The sequence below is a fragment of the Hylobates moloch genome, unplaced genomic scaffold, assembly GCF_009828535.3.
Source record: "Hylobates moloch isolate HMO894 unplaced genomic scaffold, HMol_V3 SCAFFOLD_15, whole genome shotgun sequence".
Classification (NCBI taxonomy): Eukaryota; Metazoa; Chordata; class Mammalia; order Primates; family Hylobatidae; genus Hylobates; species Hylobates moloch.
In genome coordinates this window covers 28,545,828-28,569,042 of record NW_026652290.1, presented here as the reverse complement: position 1 = coordinate 28,569,042, position 23,215 = coordinate 28,545,828, and the positions used below count along the sequence as shown (strand labels likewise).

The following is a 23,215-nucleotide window of genomic DNA, read 5'->3' as shown; positions in this document are numbered from 1 at the left end:
ATATAAGTGTTTTGCTAGGAGTATTCCTTCTTGCTAAGGGGATGAAATGGGCACCTCTTTTTCCCTGTTATGATTGTTGTTTAAAATGAAGAAAGCTGATGGATTTGTTGAGTTTATAGCCACAATATGTAAAAGGGGCTATAGTGTCCTAAACCTTGTTTCTCCCATTTGAAATACATTACCCTTCTTTAAATAATTTTGAAAAAAAAAAAACAAAACAAAACACTTTTTATATTGAAAAAGTTTAGATAATATAGAAAAGAAAAAGTAGGCTGGGCACAGTGGCTCATGCCTGTAATCCCAGCACTTTGAGAGGCTGAGGTGGGCGGATCACGAGGTCAGGAGATAGAGACCATCCTGGCTAACACGGTGAAACCCCGTCTGTACTAAAAATACAAAAAAATTAGCCGAGTGTGGTCGCAGGCACCTGTAGTCCCAGCTACTCAGGAGACTGAGGCAGGAGAATCGCCTGAACCCGGGAGGCGGAGGTTGCAGTGAACTGAGATGGTGCCACTGCACTCCAGCCTGGGCGATAGAGTGGGACTCCCTCTCCAACAAAAAAAAAAAACAAAAAACCGGGCACGGTGGCTCACGCCTGTAATCCCAGCACTTTGGGAGGCCAAGGAGGGCAGATCACGAGGTCAGTAGATCGAGACTATCCTGGCTAACATGGTGAAACCCTGTCTCTACTAAAAAATACAAAAAAATTAGCTGGGTGTGGTGGTAGGTGCCTGTAGTCCCATCTACTCGGAAGGCCTCGAGGCAGGAGAATGGCGTGAACCCTGAAGGCGGAGCTTGCAGTGAGCCGAGATCGCGCCACTGCACTCCAGCCTGGGCGACAGAGCGAGACTCTGTCAAAAAAAAAAAAAAAGAAGTGTAATAAAGCTTCATAGATTTATCATCCAGACTAAATTATCAGTATTTTACCATACTTTTTTTTTTTTTTTTTTTTTGAGAGACTCTCGCTCTGTCGCCCGGGCTAGAGTGCAGTGGCGTGATCTCGGCTCACTGCAAGCTCCGCCTCCCGGGTTCAAGCGATTCTCCTGCCTCAGCCTCCCGAGTAGCTGGAACTACAGGCACCCGTCACTATGCCCGGCTAATTTTTGTATTTTTAGTAGAGACGGGGTTTCACCACATTGGTCAGGTTGGTCTCAAACTCCTGACCTTGTGATCCGCCCGCCTCGGCCTGCCAAAGTGCTGGGATTACAGGCGTGAGCCACCGCGCCCGGCCTTTACCATACTTTTAAGTAAAACTTTGATTCCCTAAATTTGAGTCTCATGTATTTTGTTCCTTTTTAAATTTTTTGGGAAATGCAATGGAAGACTAAATAGGAGAACAGCAAAAGTTTAAAGTCATTTATGGGGGTAGGGATTTGTTTTTTAACTGTTCATTTTTTTTTTTTTTTTTTTAAGCTCTAGCCAAGAGCTTAGAAGATGCTCTGAGGCAAACTGCAAGTGTCACTCTGCAGACTATTGCAGCCCAGAATGCTGCGGTCCAGGCTGTCAATGCACACTCCAACATATTGAAAGCCGCCATGGACAATTCTGAGGTGAGCCCAATGAATGATTAGAAGTGTTTTGGCTGTCATGACTTGGAGGACAAAAAGAAAAATCGAGGGTGGAGAGAAGTGTAATATTTAACAGACTGCCTTCTTTCATATGATATAGGCTTTCTCTCACTGGGGGAAGATAGTCTGGAATAATTAATCTTTTTTTGTTATTGTTTTGAGCTGGAGTCTTGCTCTGTCGCCCGGGCTGGAGTCCAGTGTTGCGATCTCGGCTCATTGCAACCTCCACCTCCCAGGTTCAAGCGATTCTCCTGGCTTAGCCTCCCAAGTAGCTGGGATTACAGGCTCCTGCCACCATGCCTGGCTAATTTTTGTACTTTTGGTAAAGACAGGGTTTGCCATTTTGGCCAGGCAGGACTGGAACTCTTGACCTCAAGTGATCCGCCTGCTTCGGCCTCCCAAAATGTTGGGATTACAGGCGTGAGCCACTGTGCTTGGCCTTAGAGTAATTATCTTTAAAAAACGAACTGAAAAAAGCCTTTAAATTTTTTAGAATGAATTTTATACGTTGTGCTTTACTATATCTTACAACACTGATGCAGCACAAGAATTAGTTCAGATTTGCTTTCATATTTTAATAGTGCTTAAATATTTTTGTTTGCTTTAAAATTGCTATTTCCGTAGGTAAACTTTTTAAGATATTTTTCAAACTTGACATGCAGTTTTAAGAAATAATAGAGAGATCTCATGTTCCCTGAAACACCTGCTATTTTAAATGTTTATTATTATTTAATTTATGCTAAACACTTCAAAGAATGAAGTAGTAACATTGATTTTTCAAAATTTAATACTGGGACCTAATAAATTATTTTATAATTACATTAAGTTACTCAGTATATATAAATGTATTTCTATTCCAAGTCATTTAAGGAGTAAATTAAAGTAAAATACATAAATTATTAATCTTAAGGATCAGTATCATACATGGTCAGTAAAGTTATTTTGCCATCATAACTGTAGTTTTAAAAAAAATTTTACACACACTTTACATTGTTTCAGTCATATGTACTTATATGACAAGAGTTTAATTAGACCCCTGATGTTAGTAGCAAGAAACTATAACCTTTGAAAATTTAAGGAAACTTCCATTTTATTCAAAGTCCAAGAAAAATACTTAAATATCAGAGTTCAGTCAGCAAAGTGGAAACCACCCAGGAAATTTAATTTGCTGGTTACCGATATGGGAAGGCTAGAAGTTGCGTGATGTAAGGGTGTTGGGTTCAAACCCAAGTAGACCAGTATCCCTCAGAAGGACACAGATTAGAAGCTTTAAATGCCATGTTACTACTTGGGTATAAGGGTACACAAGTGGTATTTCATCTTCCCAGCGCACATAATGTGTAGCACATGGTGATTAGACAGTGTAAAATCTATTGCAGTCAAGATTTTATAATTCAGTGGTAGCAGTTAACAGATGAGAGTATTAGCTAATGTACAAAATAATTAGAAAAATGTATGAACACATTTTGAAATGTTAAGAATGAATTCCAGCTTTTGTTTTTTTCTAGTACAAGAAGCTACAGGTGCACATGTAATTTCTAATATATACTGAATAACTTTCACAAATCTGTGTTTGTGAAGAGTTGGATTTGGTAATACCAGGATTTAGTTTGATTGTAGGGGAATCTGTGTCTGTTACAGGGTAGGTTTTCCTTGGACCTCTGTAAGCAGGAGTACCTTCAACAAGGGTGATAAATTTTGGCCCCCAGATATGTCATTGACATTTACATGCTTTGTAATTCTATTTGGGTCAGTTCATGTGGCCCAAATCAGCATCCATTCTATTTTTTTTTTGAGACAGAGTCTCGCTCTGTCACCAGGCTGGAGTGCAGTGGCATGATCTCTGCTCACTGCAACCTCTGCCTCCCAGGTTCAAGAAATTCTCCTGCCTTAGCCTCTCAAGTAGCTGAAATTACAGGTGCCCACCACCACACCTGGCTAATTTTTCTATTTTTCGTACAGAGAGGGTTTAACTATGTTGGCCAGGCTGGTCTCAAACTCATGACCTCAAGTGGTCTACCTGCCTCTGCCTCCCAAAAGCTGGGATTATAGGCGTAAGTCACCATGCCTGGCCCCAAATCAGTATACATTCTTGATGTATTTTATTTTCAAGATGACTAAAGCGGGCCAGGCGTGGTGGCTCATGCCTATAATCCCAGCACTGTAGGAGGCTGAGGTTGGTGGATCATTTGAGGTCAGGAGTTCAAGACCATCCTGACCAGCATGGAGAAACCCCGTTTCTACTAAAAATATAAAACTAGCTGGGCACGGTGGCCCATGCCTGTAATCCCAGCTACTCGGGAGACTGACGCAGGAGAATCGCTTGAACCTGGGAGGTGGAGGTTGTGGTGAGCCAAGATCGAGCCATTGCACTCCAGCCTGGGCAACAAGAATGAAACTCCATCTCAAAAAAGAAAAAAAAAAAAAAAAGACTAAAGTGGGAATTCACTGAAACATCAACTTCATTTTTCACATCATAAGATATACTTTGCAAAATTTTACATAGAATATTCTTTTTTTTGGAGATGGAGTCTTGCTTTGTTGCCCAGGCTGGAGTGCAATAGCGTGATCTCGGCTCACTGCAACCTCTGCCTCCCAGGTTCAAGCGATTCTCCTACCTCAGCCTCCCGAGTAGCTGGGATTACAGGCGCCCATCACCACACCCATCTTAGTAGAGACAGGGTTTCACCATATTGGCCAGGCTGGTCTTGAACTCCTGACCTCAGGTGATCTGCTCACCTCAGCCTCCCCAATTGCTGGGATTACAGTTGTGAGCCACTGCACCCGGCTACATAGAACATTTAAAAAGCGATACATGAAGAAAAGTACAAATATTTCTTCTAAATGTATGGACTCTTAACCTGGAGTTGAGTCTGTAGATAGAATTCAGGGACTCATTGAACTTGAAGGAGGGAAACATCTTTATTTTCCCTAGCCTCAAGTTGAAATTTAAAACCATTTTCTTCAACTATGAATATTGGCAACAAACCACAGTAATTTTAGCAGTACTGTGACCATGTCACCAATAGAAAGCACAGATGTTTTCAGATCACATTATAGTTACTTGCAGATCTCTTGAATATTATGTATGCTCATCACTACTTCTAAATAGGGTATTTATTAGTTCTCCACTAGATCTTGTTTATTATTTCACATAATTTTTTTGTTTTTGAGACAGAGTCTTGCTCTATCACCCAGGCTGGAGTGTAGTGCTGTGATTACAGCTCACTGTGGCCTCATCCCAGGCTCAAATGATCCTCCCACATCAGCCCCTCAAGTAGCTGGGACCACAGGCATGAGCCACTACGCCTGGCTATTTTTTTTATTTTGTTGAAATGGAGTCTCACTATGTTGTTCAGGCTGGTCTCAAACAACTGGGCTTAAGTGATCCTGCTACAGTGCTGGGATTACAGGCATGAGCCACTGCACCCTGTCTAGGCCCTGAGTGTTCTGGGTACCTTGCACCCCCTCATAGTGTGAGACTCTTGCTGCACTTAGTGGTATTAGAGTGTTAGAGGGTTTTCTTCTTAAGATTATATATTCCCTAAATATGAGCCAGTTCTGCTCAAAAAAGTGGCAATCATTTCCATAGCTGGAGAAAAAGATGTTGGTTCTGCCTAAGATTTTCAAGGAAAACTTTTTTGAGAAGTAGTCTTTCTCTGTCGTCAGGCTGGAATGCAGTGGCGTGATCTCAGCTCACTGCAACCTCCACCTCCTGTATTCAAGCAATTCTCCTGCCTCAGCCTCCCAAGTAGCTGAGATTACAGGCACCCACCACCATGCCCAGCTAATTTTTGTATTTTTAGTAGAGACGGGGTTTCACCATGTTGGCCAGGATGGTCTCGATCTCTTGACCTCGTGATCCGCCCGTCTCAGCCTCCCAAAGTGCTGGGATTATAGGCATGAGCCACTGCACCCGGCCAAAACTTTTTTTGTTTTTTAATACACAATTCACATACCGTAAGAGTCACCTCAAGGGAGGTTTTTGACAATAGTTGACTTATATGTGACAAATTAAGAAGAGTAATTCTTTAGGGTAACATTTAGGAGGAATAAGGACCCTACAAATATGTAAACCTCCTGTTTATCCTTAAACTCTGATTTTGGTTTGTCCATCCTTTTGAGAATCTCAAAAACAAACAAACAAACAAAAAAAAAAACAAAAAAAACTCTCCTTAGAAAATGCTTATATGGCCGGGCAGTGGCTCATGCCTATAATCCCAGCACTTTGAGGGGCCGACGTGGGCAGATCATAAGCCTTAAATTAAGAACATAAGCCTTAAATTAAGAGTTCTTACTCTGGAGAAACATTGCATATAAATTTTTACCTTTGAATTTAATGTCACATATTTCTGTGTTCAATCTTGTTGGCCTATCATATGACAATAATAGCAGTTATTTATTATATAATTAAAATTTTTTGTTTAGATTGCAGGCGAGAAGAAATCTGCTCAGTGGCGCACAGTGGAGGGTGCATTGAAGGAACGCAGAAAGGCAGTAGATGAAGCTGCCGATGCCCTTCTCAAAGCCAAGTAATTACTCATGGACTTTAACAAGTAATTAGGGCCTCCTGGTGGCTTTCTTTGGGCTGGGTGTTCTTTGTATTGTCTGTATAGAATAAAGAGGAGGTAGAGAAACCTTTCTCTCACTTTTCCACCTGTGCTTGTTCTGAATTGGCATTAGGAATTTGTACAGGCCGGGCACGGTGGCTCACGCCTGTAATCCCAGCACTTTGGGAGGCTGAGGCGGGCAGATCACGAGGTCAAGAGATCGAAACCATCCTGGCCAACATGGTGAAACCCCGTCCCTATTAAAAATACAAAAAAATTAGCTGGGCGTGGTGGCGGGCGCCTGCAGTCCCAGCTACTCGGGAGGCTGAGGCAGGAGAATCGCTTCAACCCAGGAGGCAGAGGTTGCAGTGAGCCGAGATCATGCCATTGCACCCCAGCCTGGGCGACAGAGCGAGACACCGTCTCAAAAAAAAAAAAAAAGAAAAAAGGAATTTGTACAAAGGTGTAAAAAGAGAGCAGGAATAAAATATAATTAGTCTAGCCTGAGTACATTGGCTCACACCTGTAATCCCAGTACTTTGGGAGGCCTAGGAGGCAGATCACCTGAGACCAAGAGTTTGAGCCATCCTGGCCAACATGTTGAGACCCTGTCTCTACTAAAAATGAAAATGTTAGCCAGGCGTGGTGGCGTGTGCCTGTAGTCCCAGCGACTCAGGAGGCTGAGATAGGAGAATCACTTGAACCCCGGAGGCGGAGGTTGCAGTGAGCTGAGATTGTGCCACTGCACTCCAGCCTGAGCCTGGGCGACAGAGCGAGACTCCATCTCAAAATGTATATATATATAAAACTAGGCCAGAATAAATTTGGCAGAAACTTATATAAAGGATTTTTTTTATTTTTTTATTCATGGTCTTGCTCTGTCGCCCATGCCGTAGTGCAGGGGCATGATCAGGGCTCACTATAGCCTCAACCTCCCGGGCTCAAGCCATCCTCCCGCCTCAGCCCCCTGAGTAGCTGGGACTGGCATGAGCCACCACACCCAGACATATAAAGGATCTTATATAAAAGTCAGTTTTGCTTTGGATTATTGCTTAGATGATGTATCTCTATAGATGTACTGAGATTCTGCTGTAGTTTTAAGATTTTACTGGGACAGTTTGGGCAGTTTATCAGAATGTAGAAAGTATGTCACAATATTTGCCTTAACCAAAATAGTGAGTATGTAATAGGTATGCCACGTTGACCTTGATTCCTGGAAGTTGGCTAAAACTAGGATTGAGCAAGCATACCCAGATATAAGATCAACCTCTGTTGATGGAAACCTACATTTGACTAAAGATCTTCATCAGCAGTATGGAATAGTTGTCACTCAAAATTTTGCTGTCTTTTTTAAGAAAATATTTATTATTAGTAGAGAAGTCTTCTGATAAAACTAGCATATCTTTTAGGAGATTTAAGGCATTATGCTCATATCACTTTGAGTTCTGTGTTTTATGGTGGGTAGACCACAGTCTGTCTGACTTATGAAACATTCTGAATCGTGAGGGCTCCCTGAGACCCAGTTAAGTATTCGCCCAGTGAGGTTTTTGCCTTCTCCTGTGCCTTTGCCTTCCTTAGCTCTCTCTCATTGGTTGGTGAGTCAGGTTGATCTTTGCAAGAGCTGCTCTTTATTGTGTGCTCATGATTCAGCGAGGCACTAAGTACTTCTCATGAATTACTTCTGTTCCTTACACGAAAGCGTGTAGGAAATGAGAGGCTGATATGGGAGCTGAATCTGGGGCTGTCTTACTCTGAAGTCTGGGTCACTCCATATACCATGCTACCTCTCTGGTTCACTCTAGTAAATCTAGCTTCTAACCAAGGTGTTTTCAGTTGTTGATGAGAAAAGCCTCTCTGTTTATTGACTCCAGAAAAGCATTGATGCGTGTCCAAAGGTAGTGAGTTCGCTCAGTTGATTGTTCACAGTCAGTTACGGATCGAACTCTCTCGTTCTAGTCTTTCCTCTCTTCTTACTATTGCACTTGACTAGTCTTTAAAAAAAGAAAAAAAAAGAACAATTACATTTCTTACATTGACTTTTCTTTTAGTTTTTTTAAAATAAAATAGAGACATGGTTTCCCTATGTTGCCCAGGCTGGTCTTGAACTCCTGGGCTCAAGTGATCCTCCTGCCTTGGCCTCCACAGTGCTGGGATTACAGGTATCAGCCACTGCTCCCAGCCTCTTTCATAGACTTTTAACAATTATATACTGTACTGACATCAAAACTTTTTAATACAGTTGACAAGAAGTTATATTAAATCTTTGTTTTGTTGGTTTCCAGAGAAGAGTTAGAGAAGATGAAAAGTGTGATTGAAAATGCCAAGAAAAAAGAGGTTGCTGGGGCCAAGCCTCATATAACTGCGGCAGAGGGTAAACTTCACAACATGATAGTTGATCTGGATAATGTGGTCAAAAAGGTATGTTTCCTAAGTCTTATATATTTTATATTTTAAAATATAATCTCTTAAAGGATTTTAAGGATTTAGGAAAACAGCAAATTCCTACCATCTCCCCCTCTTTTCTCCTGCAAAGTATATTAGTTGTTACTGTTTTAAAAAATTTGCCTTGGCTGGGTGTAGTGGTTCACACCTGTAATACACATACGATTTATGAGAGAGAATAATGTGGTGAAATACAAAGTTCAGTCTGGGACCAGTGACTTTTGTTTAGACACTGGATAGCTACCATCGAGCAAAGAGGGCATCGTGGACAGTTTATCCTTGAGAAGGATAAACCAGAGCCACGTTGGCACTGCTCCCCTCACTTTGGCAGGCCAAGGTGGGCAGATAACTTGAGCCCAGGAGTTTGAGACCAGCCTGGGCAACATGGTAAAACTCTGTTTCTACAAAAAATGCAAAAATTAAGTGGACATGGTGGTGTGTGCCTGTAGTCCTAGCTACTCAGGAGACTGAGGTGAGAGGATGGCTTGGGCCTTTGAGGTTGAGGCTGCAGTGAGCTGAGATGGTGCCACTGCACTCCATCCTGGGTGACAGAGTGAGACCTTGTCAAAAAAAAAAAAAAATTTGTTTTTTTGCCTTGGACACCAACCAAGTGGATTGTTCCGTATTGTTGATACTTTCTATAATAGGTAACATTTTTGGTTAAGATTATTGTCACTTATGAAAATGTCCATTTTGTAGCAGATCTTCTGCCTGCACTTATATCATCTATATGCAGGGAGGGGGCATAGTAAGATGGGACAGGGCCTGTCCATGGTATTTGAATAGGAATTAGAAGGAAACAAATAAGGCTTATGTTCTGTTTCTGAGCTTCAGATTTCCTTACACATTTCCAACAAAATGTAAACAAATGAAGGAATACTACTTCTGTTTCTTGGAATGTTTATGGTACTTTTTGTTCAATTTAATCACATACCCTGTGTATTTGCTCAGGTCCAAGCAGCTCAGTCTGAGGCTAAGGTTGTATCTCAGTATCATGAGCTGGTGGTCCAAGCTCGGGATGACTTTAAACGAGAGCTGGACAGTATTACTCCAGAAGTCCTTCCTGGGTGGAAAGGAATGAGTGAGTACAACTGAAGTAATGTTTTTTTTTCAATGTTTTAACCACTAATCAATGAATCTAAACTTGCTTAATCTCCATTGTAGTCCAAATCCCTCTGGCATGCATGCATATCTCTTTTTGTGTACATTACACTGTTACAGCGTTTTATTTTAACCACAATCATTACAGATGACACAGCCGCAACAATACTCTTGTAGTTTTAGCTGTGGTGAACATGCGTTCCAGCTAGTATTTAATTCCATAATCCGTGATTGGTTCTGTTCTGATCTGCTACTCAAAAAAAAAAAAAAAAAGTTTGGAATTTGAGTGAACAAAAGTGACATTATAACCTTGATGCTACCGAAATATTATTGTATATGTATAAGTATTAAAAAACCTTATTACTTGAAAAGTATTTGTAGTGAATTATTTAAAGCACACTTTATGTCTGCTCTGTGACAAAACAACACTTTGTTGAGAATTTACCTAGGGACCCTGCATTGAGAAAGGAACCAGCTGTCTGGCGATCCACTTCCTCAAGCTGAGACTACAGAGAACTTTGATGCTGAAGTCGTTACATGGTGTAACCATAGTCACATTTCCCTGAAGTTCCGTGACAGTACTAAGAATCACAGAGATCACCTGTCTCAGCAAAATTAAAATACCGTTTATTTTTATTTTTAGTTTTTTTTTGTTGTTGCCCAGGCTGGAGTGTAGTCCTCCACCTCCCGGGTTCAAGCGATCCTCTTGCCTCAGCTTCCCAAATAGCTGGGATTACAAGCATGCGACACCACACCAGGCTAATTTTTTGTACCTTTTTTTTTTCTTTTTTTTTTTTTTTTTGAGACAGAGTTTTACTCTTGTTGCCCAGGCCGGAGTGCAATGGCGCGATCTTGGCTCACTGCAACCTCCGCCTCCCAGGTTCAAGCAATTCTTCTGCCTCAGCCTCCTGAGTAGCTGGGATTACAGGTGTGAGCCATTGCGCCCAACCAATTTTTTTGTACTTTTGCTAGAGACAGGGTTTCGCCATTTTGGCCAGGCTGGTTTTGAACCCCTGACCTCAAGTGATTCGCCCACCTTGGCCTCTCAAAATGCTGGGATTACAGGTGTGAGCCACCACACCTGGCTTAAAACGCTGTTTAAATGCTAGCATTTGTTAGAAAGCAGACTTCTCATGTTGTAGGCCTCTCCGGGCTGAAGGTGTCAGGATTGCATCACAGAACCACGGCGGGTCTAAGGAGTGAAGGTAATAAACACCAGTGCAGGGATTTATAATCATTCTGCATGATGACCACCCAGGGAGACTGAATGTCAAGAAGTGGAGTTAAGGCTGTCAAAAGATAACTCAGACATTGAGCTCTTTGAATGCAGTTGACTCAGGAGGCAGATATCAGTTAGACTGTTGTCAAATAAAAAAGTGACAGTACGATTTATGAGAGAGAATAATGTGGAGAAATACAAAGTTCAGTCTGGGACCAGTGACTTTTGTTTAGACACTGGATAGCTACCATCGAGCAAAGAGGGCATCGTGGACAGTTTATCCTTGAGAAGGATAAACCAGAGCCACGTTGGCACTGCTTCCCTCATCAGAATTTCTCAAGGGGTTGTCTGTGCTTCATTGAGGTTACAATTGAAACAGATGTGAGCACCTCAGAGACCTTCCCTGATTATATTCCTCCACAAACCACTGTACCATATTACCTTATTTTATCTTCTTGAAATTCTTATTCATTGGCTTGTTTGTTGTCTCTTTGCATTAGATATATATAAGCTCCTTGGCATAAATTTGACATTGGTAGGTAGTAGGGAGTCTCCAGTGGCTCAAATAAAATGAAATTAGGTTGACAGGGCAGGACAAATTTTATTTGTGGAGAGTTAGATACGAGCATCAACCCTAAGAATTTGCATTCTGTCTTTGGTCTTCCCAGTAGACTAAATCCTACTAATTTTTCCAAGCCAGCTCTCACGTTTTTAACTTGCTTTTTTTCTGCTTTTGAAAGTGCCTATCTCAAAACTTTTTTTTTTTTTTTTTTTGAGATGGAGTCTTGCTGTGTCACCCAGGCTGGAGTGCAGTGGTGCGATCTTGGCTCACTGCAACCTCCGCCTCATGGGTTCAAGCGATTCTCCTGCCTCAGCCTCCCGAGTAGCTGGGATTACAGGCGTGTGCTACCACACCCAGCTAATTTTTTTGTATTTTTAGTAAAGACTCGGTTTCACCATGTTGGTCAGGCTGGTCTCAAACTCCTGACCTCAAATTATCCATCTACCTCGGCCTCCCAAAGTGCTGGGATTACAGGCGTGAGACACCACGCCCGGCTGCCTGTCGTAAAACATGAAAATGTTAAACAGTGGTTCTCAACTGAGGGCATTTTGTCCCCCACATGACATTTGGCAACACTGGGAGACATTTTTGTTTGCCCCACCTGTAGGGAGCTACTGGCATGTGGTGGGTGGAGGCCAGACGTGCTGCTAAACATCCTATAGTACACAGAAAAGCCCCTTACAGCAGAGAACTGTCTGGACCAGAAGGTCAGTAGCACCAAGGTTGAGAAGCCTGTGCTAAAGAAAGGGGCCGTGTAGAAAATGAAGGTCCCTTGTGAAGCAATCTCTATGTTGTTTCTTTTTTGAGTGACCTCCATTTAAATCTTTATTAATTTATAAAATAGAGTATATATTCACAATACAAAATTTGAAAGATACAAATGGCATTTGAAGTTTCCCTCTCACACTGTTTTCCTCCTCAGGGACAACCGGTATTACTCATTTCTTGTGTATTTCTAGAGATAGTAATTATTCCATGATTACCCTAGCCCTCAGTGGATGTCCTCACCTCTGAAATCAGAATACACTAAGACCTAAACCAAATTTGTTAGTACTGGTTTGTGTTATGAGGCATTTTGCTCTTATTATCATTTTTTTTTATTATACTTTAAGTTCTGGGATTGCTCTTATTATTTCCCTAAACAACAAATGTCCTGATGATGTTCACTACGTCCAGTACTCTTTCTGTGTTATCTGTAGCTGCGCAAGTTTCCAAACGTAGTAATAGCTAGTGGTATTGAGCATTATTTTGTACTGGGCACTGAGTTCTAAGTGTTTCACATATATTAACTTATTTGAAATTCATAATAGCCTTACAAGGCAAATTTTGTTATTATCCCAATTACATAGATGAAAAAACTGAGACAGAAAAGTAATTTGCCCAAGGTTGGGGTAAGAGCCGGGATTTCATTCTCCCCCACTAGCCTCACTATTCTCTGCCTAAATGATTTGTATCAGCAGCACAGGACTCCCTTTTGGCCTTTTGAGAAGAGGAATGATGTAACCATAGTAAGGAGGAAATTTTATTTTTATGAGATTGACGGTGTAGGAGGGAGTGATGTTTAGTCAGTTGATGTTCAGAGCCCCTTGGATGAAAAATACCTGTCTTTGGACTTGTTGAATGCAAAGGTTATTAAGAAGGTCAGGACTGGCCAGGTGCAGTGGCTCACACCTATAATCCTAGCACTTTGGGAGGCTGAGGTGGGTGGATTGCCTGAGGTTAGGAGTTCAAGACTGGCCTGGCCGATATGGTGAAACCCCATCTCTACGAAAAATACAAAAATTAGTCAAGCATGGTGGTGTGCACCTGTGGTCCTAGCTACTTCGGGAGGCTGAGGCAAGAGAATCACTTGAACCCGGGAGGTGGAGGTTACAGTGAGCCGAGATCGTGCTGCTACACTCCAGCCTGGGCAATGGGAGACTCTGTCTCAAAAAAAAGGACAGTCATACCAGGATGTTCATTAGCTCATCCTGAGAGGCAGTAGCTGCGACTGGCTGCATTCCCCTTCTCCTGTTATGTGTTCACACTGGGTACTTGTGATACTTGGGATCGTGGTGGGGGACATCATTCAAACTATACAGAATGCCATTTTTTCCTTTACTCTCAAATCAGGCCATTGTAGTTCTTTAATTTGCACAGGTTAAATGAAAATTTAGTATGAGTTCATTGTTTTAAAAATTTCAAAGAAGAACTGAATTTGTTAAGTATCTGAAATGTTAAGAGAGGCCTGGTACTGAGAACAGAGAGTCAAAACTGATTTAGTAAAGTACTGTATGGACTAATGAAAATGCGAGGGATAAAAGAAAATTATAGTTTCTATGAAATGCTTAAGTTGAGGCCGGGCATGGTGGCTCACACCTGTAATCCCAGCACTTTGGGAGGCTGAGGCGGGCAGATCATTTGAGGTCAGGAGTTCGAGACCAGCCTGGCCAACATAGTGAAACCCTGTCTACTAAAAATATGAAAATTAGCCAGGCGTGGTGGGAGGCGCCTGTAGTCCCAGCTACTTGGGAGGCTGAGGCAGGAGAATCCCTTGAGCCCAAGAGGCAGAGGTTGCAGTGAGCTGAGATTGCGCCACTGCACTCCAGCCTGGGTGACAGAGCGAGACTCTGTCTCAAAAAAAAAAAAAAAGAAATGTTTAGGTTGCTGGGCGCAGTGGCTCATGCCTGTAATCCCAGCACTTTGGGAGGCTGAGGAAGGTGGATCGCTTGAGCCTGGGAGTTTGAGACCAGCCTGGGCAACATGGCAAAACCCCATCTCTACAAAAAAGTGCAAAAATTAGCCCGGTATGGTGGCACACACCTCTAGTCCAAGTTACTTGGGAGGCTGAGGTGGGAGGATTGCTTGAGCCCAGCAGGTGGAGGTTGCAGTGACCTGAGATTGCACCACTGCACTCTAGGCTAGGCAACAGAGGAAGGCTCTGTCTCAAAACAAAAAAAAAAAACAAACAAAAAATTTAAGTTGATTACTGTGAAACAAGATGAGTCCTTTGAAACCAAAACCACAATTAATATCAATGATTCTTTTATTTTCTAAAATGTTATTTACCTTGATTTGTCTTGTTTTACAGTTTAAATTTTAGAAAATAGCTGTATCATTTCATTTTCCAGTATTAAAATAGCTTTTCCTGGTACTAGTCTCCGATTCCTTCTTGTTTCCTTTTAGATATTTCTGTTTAATGATCAATAACTAAAGTATGTGCATTCTTTTTTTTTTCAAACTGTTCTATTTTTTCCTTTGTAGGTGTTTCAGACTTAGGTGAGTGTTATGTATATTTCATCTTTAAAGTCTTTTGTTTTGGGTATTAAGAGACTAAAGTCTTTTTGTTGTGCCTATAATTCTTACACAAAGCCGTCTAAATAGATACAAAGTAGAATTATGTCACATGATAAATCTGAATTGGATATTTTTGGCATCTGAATGCTCTCAGGAATGAAAATGTTTCATCAAGTGATTGGAATCCTATAGATGTGAAGTGTGTGTGTGTGTGTGTGTGTGTGTGTGTGTGTGTGTGTGTGTGTGTTGTGTGTGTGTGTGTGTGTGTGTGTGTGTGTGTGTGTGTGTGTGTGTAATATGGATTGTAACTGATTACTTTGGAGAATTTCAAACATTAAAAAGTAAGAAGAAAACTAAAGAACTTCCAGGACCCATCACTCAGTTTTGTAGCCATCAGTACATGACCAGTTTTGTCTCATCTATTCCCACTCCTCCTCAGCTTATATAGAAGCAGACTCAAATATCACATTGTTTCACTTGTAAATACTTTCAGTATGTTTCAAAAACATCACCATACTATTATCACACCTAAAACTTAGTAACAATTCCCTAGTCACCAAATGTCCATTCAGTGTTGAAATATCCCCTATTATTTCATACAATGAGTTTTTACAGTTTTTTATTCGAATCGATACCCGTAGACGTTCCACATGTTGAGTTTAGTCAATAAATCTCTTGCCCCTTTTTGTTTTTTGCTTTACAGTGTATTTATTAAGAAATTGAGTCATTAGTCATATAGAATTTCCTGCATTCCATATTTTGCTGTTGGAGCCATAATTCTTTACTTCATCTTAGCCAAAAGACTAAGAAGCGATGGAGTCATAATTCTTTTTTTTTTTTTTTGAGACAAGGTCTTGCTCTGTCACCAGGCTGGAGTGCAGTGGCACAATTTCAGTTCACTGCAATCTCTGCCTCCTGGATTCAAGCAATTCTCATGCCTCAGCCTCCTGAGTAGCTGGGATTACAGGCATGTGCTCCCACACCTGGCTAATTTTTGTATTTTTAGTAGAGTCAGGGTTTCACCATGATGGCCAGGCTAGTCTCAAACTCCTGGCCTAAAGTGATCCACCTGTCTCGGCCTCTTAAAGTGCTGGGATTATTGGCATCAGCCACTGCATCTGGCCAGTGGAGCCATAATTCTTTTTTTTTTTTTTTTTTTTTTTGAGATGGAGTCTTGCTCTGTTGCCCAGGCTAGAGTACAGTGGCGCAATTTCGGCTCACTGCAACCTCTGTCTCCTGGGCTCAAGTAATTCTCCTACCTCAGCCTCCCAAGTAGCTGGGATTACAGGTGTCCACCATCATGCCCAGCTAATTTTTGCATTTTTAGTAGAGACGGAGTTTCACCAGGTTGGCCAAGCTGGTCTCGAACTCCTGACCTCAGGTGATCTGCCCGCCTTGGCCTCCCAAAGTGCTGAGATTACAGGTGTGAGCCACTGTGCCTGCTGGCTGGAGCCATAATTCTTAATCTGTGTGTGTTGCTACATTTTTGGATTGAGATTTTGAAAAAACACAAACATTGGTTTAAGCCTAGATGCGAATCTTTAGGTGATTTTAAAAAGCTTTGCAGTGATTCTGATGGACAGCTCTGGTTGCTGTGTTGGGATTTAATCTAGATCATATGTGTTTAAGAAAAGTAAAAAAACTTATTAAGGAAAAGTCTGAGAGAATTTGAATTTGATTTTTAGTTTCAGCAGAAAAGAATCTTCAATTGGATGCCTGTTATAACTAATCAGAGTTATGCCTGAAAGAAAATATAGAAGTGATGGTATATATAAGTTTTGTCTTTATAGGCAAAGTTACAGTAAATGAGTAAGTCCATTTATAATTAGTTCAGATTAAAAGAGGGTTCCTGGAAAACAACTGATCATCTGACGGCCTACCTGAATTTTGCCAGGGATTGAAAATACCTTATTGGACACTAGCCAGTTTCTGATTGAACTGGGGAATCTAAATCTCTTTTCATGTTAGCTAAGTTTTACTTTTGTTTACTGCTCTTAAATTATAATCAGTTGATGCAGATTACCTTGTAATGAGGTATAATTTCATTGACATCATTAATATTTTAACATGCTCTTTTGCTTAGCTGACAAGCTCTCTACTGATGATCTGAACTCCCTGATTGCTCACGCACATCGTCGTATCGATCAGTTGAACAGAGAGCTGGCAGAACAGAAGGCCACTGAAAAGCAGCACATCACGTTAGCCTTGGAGAAACAAAAGCTGGAAGAAAAGCGGGCATTTGACTCTGCGGTAGCAAAAGCATTAGAACATCACAGAAGTGAAATACAGGCTGAACAGGACAGAAAGGTAAAAGAAATGAGAATTGTTGCCTAACATTTAAAGTGACTCTAACTTGATTGTTTACTTGTAGAAATAATACTGGCTCAGCCGGGTGCAGTGGTTCATGCCTGTAAATCGCAGCACTTTGGGAGGCCGAGGTGGGTGGATCACTTGTGGTCAGGAGTTCGAGACCAGGCTGGCCAATATGGTGAAACCCCCATCTCTTCTAAAAATACAAAAATTAGCTGGGCGTGGTGGCTCGCACCTGTAATCCTAGCTACTCGGAAGGCTGAGGCAGGAGAACCACTTGAACCAGGGAGGTGGATGTTGCAGTGAGCTAAGATCGTGCCACTGCACTCCAGCTTGGGTGATGGAGCAAGACTGTCTCAAAAAAAAAAAAAAGAAAGAAAAAATACTGACAGTCATTGGCTTTAGGATATTGAATATAAGTCATGCCAGCTGACCTTTAGAATGGAGCTTAGTCTTCATTCTCCTCATCAGAACTTCTAGGAAAGGAGTGATCGAGCAGAGTTCCTTTATGTTGAGCAGATGCAGAAGTTTAAGAAAGTAATAAGCTACTGGTATCCAGGATTATCTAGCTCATCTTTCCAGTGGAGCTGAGCCTCTGTCCCTTAAAGCAGTGCTGAATGAATCTTTGTTGGAGTCTGAGTATATTTTTCTCTGCTATTGTTGTTAAGTGGTTGGTGGTTAAAAAACAGGTGAAATAGCTTCTTTAGCCCTCTTATCTGGGCACACCATTTATTAAATGGGTGTCCACAGGCTGATTTGGGAACCTAACTACTCATCCCACCTTTGTGTCTTCTTAGTAGTACTATTGGCCACTCCCTCCTTTTTGAAACTATTTCTTCCCTAGGCTCCCTGACAGCATACTCTTCTAGCCTTTCTCCTACCTTGCTGGCCACTCCTTAACCTTTTCTGCTCAGCCTCTCAAATAGTGGCATACCTGGCATTAGTTCTGAAACGTTTTCTCCATCTAAACCGTCTCTAAGTGTTCTTGTTGAGTCCCGTGACTTGGAAGTTTAAATACCATCTATACCTGATAAATGTCTATCTCCAGCTCTGACCTCTGCCTTGGCTTCAGGTTCCTATCCAGCAGCCTACCGGGTATCTCCGCTGGATTTTCAGTAGTCATTTCATGCTTATCATGTTCCAAACAGATTTATTTATTCTCTCCAACCTGTCTTCCAGCCCCTCAACTTGTTTCTCTCTAAATAAACTGAGTTGAACAATCTACTCAGTTATTCCAGCCCAAATCATGCTTTGTTGTTCTTCCATCAATTCATATTCAGTTGCCCCACAGATCCCACCAGTTCTGCATTCAACATAAATCCCAAATCTGTCCACTCCATTCCTACCACCTTAGCCCAAGCTTCCACTATTTTTTCTTTTTCTTTTTCTTTTCTTTTTTTTTTTTTTGAGACAGTCTGTCTTTGTGGCCCAGGGTAGAGTGCAGTAGTGCAATCTTGGCTCATTGCAACCTCTGCCTCCCAGGTTCAAGTGATTCTTGTGCCTCTCAGCCTCCTGAGTAGCTAGACTTACAGGTGCATGCCACCACACGTGGCTAATTTTTGTATTTTTAGTAGAGACGGGGTTTTGCCATGTTGGCCAGGCTGGTCTCGAACTCCTGACCTCAAGTGATCCACCTGCCTTGGCCTCCCACGGTGCCAGGATTACAGGCATGAGGCACCATGCCCGGCCTTCACCAAGGAATTTAAACACCAAAGTGCTGGGATTACAGGTGTGAGCCACCATGCCCAGCCAATTTCCCCTTTCTTCATACCCTTCTTTCTGTGTCTATTTACGCAGGCAAATAAAACATAGTCGGATGAGACACTATACTGCCGGAAATCCTCCATGGACTACCCATTTCATTTAATATAATTCCAAATTCTTAACCAATACCCAAAAGGCTTCTTGATCGCTGCATGCCATGAGCCATTTCACTGCTCCAGGCACCCTGGTATTTTTTGTCTGTACCTTGACTATATCTTTCGTTTTGGGACCTTTATGTTTTCTCTGCCTAGTACATTGTTCTATCTTCTCTGTTTAAACCTTGAGCTCTAAGCTTAAGTTTTAAGCCTAGATGTCACTTTCTTAGCAAGACTGAGATTTCCTATCCCTTCAGTCCAAAGTGGAGCCTCTGTATTACTTTCTGTTATGTTGCCCTGTTTATTTTAAATGTAAGGTGGGGGAAAAGGAGGTTGAAGGGGTGTTGATGCTTCACAACAGGTCCTTGTCTGCTCAAAGTCATACGTAGAAATATGTATCACAATCTGAGATGTCTTTTTTGTTTACTTGTTTACTGTCTGCTGCCTCCATTGAGATATACACTGTGTGAGAGCAAGAAGTTCGTCTGCCCTAAGCACCACTGGATCCATACAGATAGTAGGCACTGCCTGGCACACAGGGCTGGCACTTCATAAATACTTATGCACTGACTGAATGGATTCATTGATTTATTATATTGTTTCTGAGAAAAAATAAGTTCTGGATTTCAGGTAATCAGTGTTAAGTAATTTGTAAAGTGACCTATGGCTATTTGTTAGGCAAGGTATATTTTTTTGTGTTTTTTTTTTTGGCCCATGTTGAATTTAAATTCATTTAAAAATAAGCAGTTTTCTTTGTTTAGGAGACTATGTCAATAACTACCAGATACTTACTAATTTTCTTTTCTTTTTTTTTTTTTTGAGACGGAGTCTTGCTCTATCGCCCAGGCTGGAGTGCAGTGGCGCAGTCTTGGCTCACAGCAAGCGCTGCCTCCTGGGTTCACGCCATTCTCCTACCTCAGTCTCCCGAGTAGCTAGGACTACAGGCGCCCGCCACCATGCCCGGCTAATTTTTTTTTGTATTTTTAGTAGAGACGGGGTTTCACCATTGTTAGCCAGGATGGTCTTGATCTCCTGACCTCGTGATCTGCCCGCCTCAACCTCCCAGAGTGCTGGGATTACAGGCGTGAGCCACCATGCCCAGCCAACTAATTTTCTTAATGATTCTTCAAAGTAGGCATTATTACTCACAAATGAGAAAGTGGAGATTTGAGAAGATAAATCATTTCCCCAAGGTCACACAGATGGTTGTAGTAAAGCTACGCTTGATTCCAAGTGTATAGTTACTTTTCTTCATATCCTGGATTTAGTTATTTCTCAGAGGAGCATGTGATTCAGGAAATGACAGTGTTTTATATGAGAGGCAGCCTGGTGATGTAGAAAAACCACAAGTTTGGGGGTGAGAGAGACCTTTGTTTGAAATCTGGTTTTTGCCACAGCCGTGTGATCTTGTTTGAGTCACCTCCAGGGTTTAGCTTTCCGTTTCACATAAGAAGTAGAAGTGTACACATGCCTGGCACATTAGACGGGTTCAGGATGTGGAAGCTGCTGTTGTCATGGTTGATAGTGGTCTTTCTGTTTTCCTAAAAGTATATATGGAGAATCGAAAACGAATAATTATTTTGTTTGGTTTCACAGATAGAAGAAGTCAGAGATGCCATGGAGAATGAAATGAGAACCCAGCTTCGCCGACAGGCAGCCGCCCACACAGATCACTTGCGAGATGTCCTTAGGGTACAAGAACAGGAATTGAAGTCTGAATTTGAGCAGGTGAGGACCTGGACTCCCTTCAGCCACACCCCTCTTCCTGACAGGATTAACAGACTCTCCTTTTCTTTTAATGTACTCTGAGGATGTCGAAGATTTGGAAATCTCCTTGTATGTCTACAAAACTGCTTCTTTTTACATAATGGTGTACCTGTGTGTTCATGATCAGATGTGTTTTTAAAATATATATTCTAGTCATTTGGAATCTTCAGAACTTTAAGGAGAGTTGGTAAAGGGGAATTCAGGAATGCAGACAGTAATATTTGACGTGTGTATCTTCCTCCTATAGATGGCATGGTAGTGCTTAGATTTTTATAACTGAGGTAATTTCCCAGAGAAGTTTTGAAATCCCAGTAAATTATCAGGATGCCTGTAATCATAGTTTCTATTCAAGAAATCATTTACAGTAATATTAACTTGTTACTTTGTCTTGCAAGAAGATACTGAGGTTTTCTAAGTAAATTCTTCCAGAGAATCGCAATGTATGTCAGTATGAAAAGGTATTTTAAATTCTATTTGATGGATATTTTTCTGAGAAAAATTAATGTATAAGCTCTTAAATATAAGATATTGGAATATAATTTAATCTAATTATTATGTTTAGGTTTGCAATACAGATAATTTACTTTCTAAAGCTGACAATTTGTGGCTGAGCATGGTGGCTCACACCTATAATCCCAGCAGTTTGGGAGGCTGAGGCAGGTGGATCACTTGAGGCCAAGAGTTCAAGACCAGCCTGACCAACATGGCGAAACCCTGTCTCTATTAAAAATAGAAAAACTAGCTGGGTGTGGTGGTGCATGCCTGTAATCCCAGCCACTCTGGAAGCTAAGGCATGAGAATTGTTTGAATCTGGGAGGTGGAGGTTGCAGTGAGCTGAGGTTGTGCCACTGCACTCCAGCCTGGGTGACAGAGCAAGATTCTGTCTCAAAAATAAAATACAGTTGGCAGTTTGTTTCTGACTTTAACAGCCTTCTCTCTTCTCTTGGTATGCCTCCTCTAATATTAGGTTCCATCAGTAAACCTGTAAAGAATTATATACATCGGCCGGGCATGGTGGCTCACGCCTGTAATCCCAGCACTTTGGGAGGCTGAGGTGGGCGGATCACGAGGTTAAGAAATCGAGACCATCCTGGCCAACATGGTGAAACCCGTCTCTGCTAAAAATACAATAATTGGCATAGTGATGCATGCCTGTAATCCCAGCTACTTGGGAGGCTGAGGCAGGAGAATCACTTGAACCTGGGAGGCGGAGGTTGCAGTGAGCCAAGATTGTGCCACTGCACTCCAACCTGGCAATAGAGCAAGATTCCATCTCAAAAAAAAAAAAAAAAAATTATATACATTAAATATGAGTCAGGACATTTTTGAAACTTTACACAAAATGTAGGAATTTCATGACAACTCTAAGGCCCTCTTTGCTTCAGCAAGTAGTTGCTGGAAGATTACACAGTTACGTGACATGCATTGAGTATCACTTTTTTCTGGAACTATTTGTTTTATTTCAGAACCTGTCTGAGAAACTCTCTGAACAAGAATTACAGTTTCGTCGTCTCAGTCAAGAGCAAGTTGACAACTTTACTCTGGATATAAATACTGCCTATGCCAGACTCAGAGGAATCGAACAGGCTGTTCAGAGTAAGCATAAGCTATGTTATTACAGATAATTTTCCTCAGCATAATTTATTAAAATAATTTTATAGGGAAAATGGGGTACATGTATTGACATCAGGACATAAAAATACTAATCACTCTACTTAATTGCAGTTTTTGCCATTAAAAGTAATGGCAAAATCTATATAACTAGAAATTTTATACCTTGTATGACAAACACAAAATCACCATTTACAAGGCTATTTACCCAGTACCCTTTGGCTATGTCGCATGTGCCTGGGTGGTAAGGGCTAGGGGTCAGTGTGGTCCCATGCTTGCCTTCCACAGGCTTGGTGGGTTATCTGGAGGTGGTGATTTGCCGAGTCCAACTACCAAATGGACAGTATTTATGCTGAGGCCTCCATGTGCCACATTGAAAGAGAAATGTCCTGACAATGAGGGTATTAATAAAATGGGGTTTTTTAAGGATGTTATGGAATCTTTTTTTGTTGCATAACAAAAAAAATAAATTGAATACTCACAGAATTTCAAGATCCAGTAGTCTGTTAAGTTCATTTGAAGTCTCCCGTTTCGTTTTTTTTTTTTTTTTTTTGAGACAGAGTCTTGCTCTGTCGCCCAGGGTAGAGTGCAGTGGTGTGATATCGAGTCACTGCAGCCTCTGCCTCCTGGGTTCAAGCGATTCTCCTGCCTCAGCTTCCTGAGTAGCTGGGAATACAGGTGCGTGCCACCACGCCTGGCTAGGTTTTGTATTTTTTAGTAGACACAGGGTTTCACCATGTTGGCCAGGCTAGTCCTGAACTCCTGACCACAAGTGATCCACCCACCTTGGCCTCCCAAAGTGCTGGGATTACAGGCGTGAGCCATTGTGCCTGGCCCTGAAGTCTCCCATTTCTTTGCAGAAAATTTCTGATGGCCTTGGCGTAAGTCTTAGCCTAATTTAAATAATGTTTCTTTCTCAACTAGTAAAGGTAAATATGTGGATTAGATAT

At 41.5% G+C, this 23,215-nt stretch overlaps 1 protein-coding gene across 17 annotated transcripts in view; it reads left to right on the top strand.

Moving 5' to 3' along the window:
• IMMT (inner membrane mitochondrial protein) overlaps positions 1–23,215 on the top strand; it is a 52,500-nt gene that overhangs the window by 28,125 nt on the left and 1,160 nt on the right. For 8 of the 17 annotated variants that reach the window (XM_032178522.2, XM_032178517.2, XM_032178521.2 and 5 more), the window contains 8 exons: positions 1,414–1,550; positions 5,997–6,100; positions 8,401–8,536; positions 9,512–9,641; positions 14,686–14,700; positions 16,802–17,025; positions 20,484–20,615; positions 22,121–22,250. In XM_032178522.2, coding sequence (XP_032034413.1) covers positions 1,414–1,550; positions 5,997–6,100; positions 8,401–8,536; positions 9,512–9,641; positions 14,686–14,700; positions 16,802–17,025; positions 20,484–20,615; positions 22,121–22,250 — 1,008 coding nt within the window. Of the gene's footprint in view, positions 1–1,413; positions 1,551–5,996; positions 6,125–8,400; positions 8,537–9,511; positions 9,657–14,685; positions 14,701–16,801; positions 17,026–20,483; positions 20,616–22,120; positions 22,251–23,215 lie in introns of those variants that run through there. The other 9 variants (XM_058428327.1, XM_058428325.1, XM_058428324.1 and 6 more) reach the window with 3 other exon arrangements.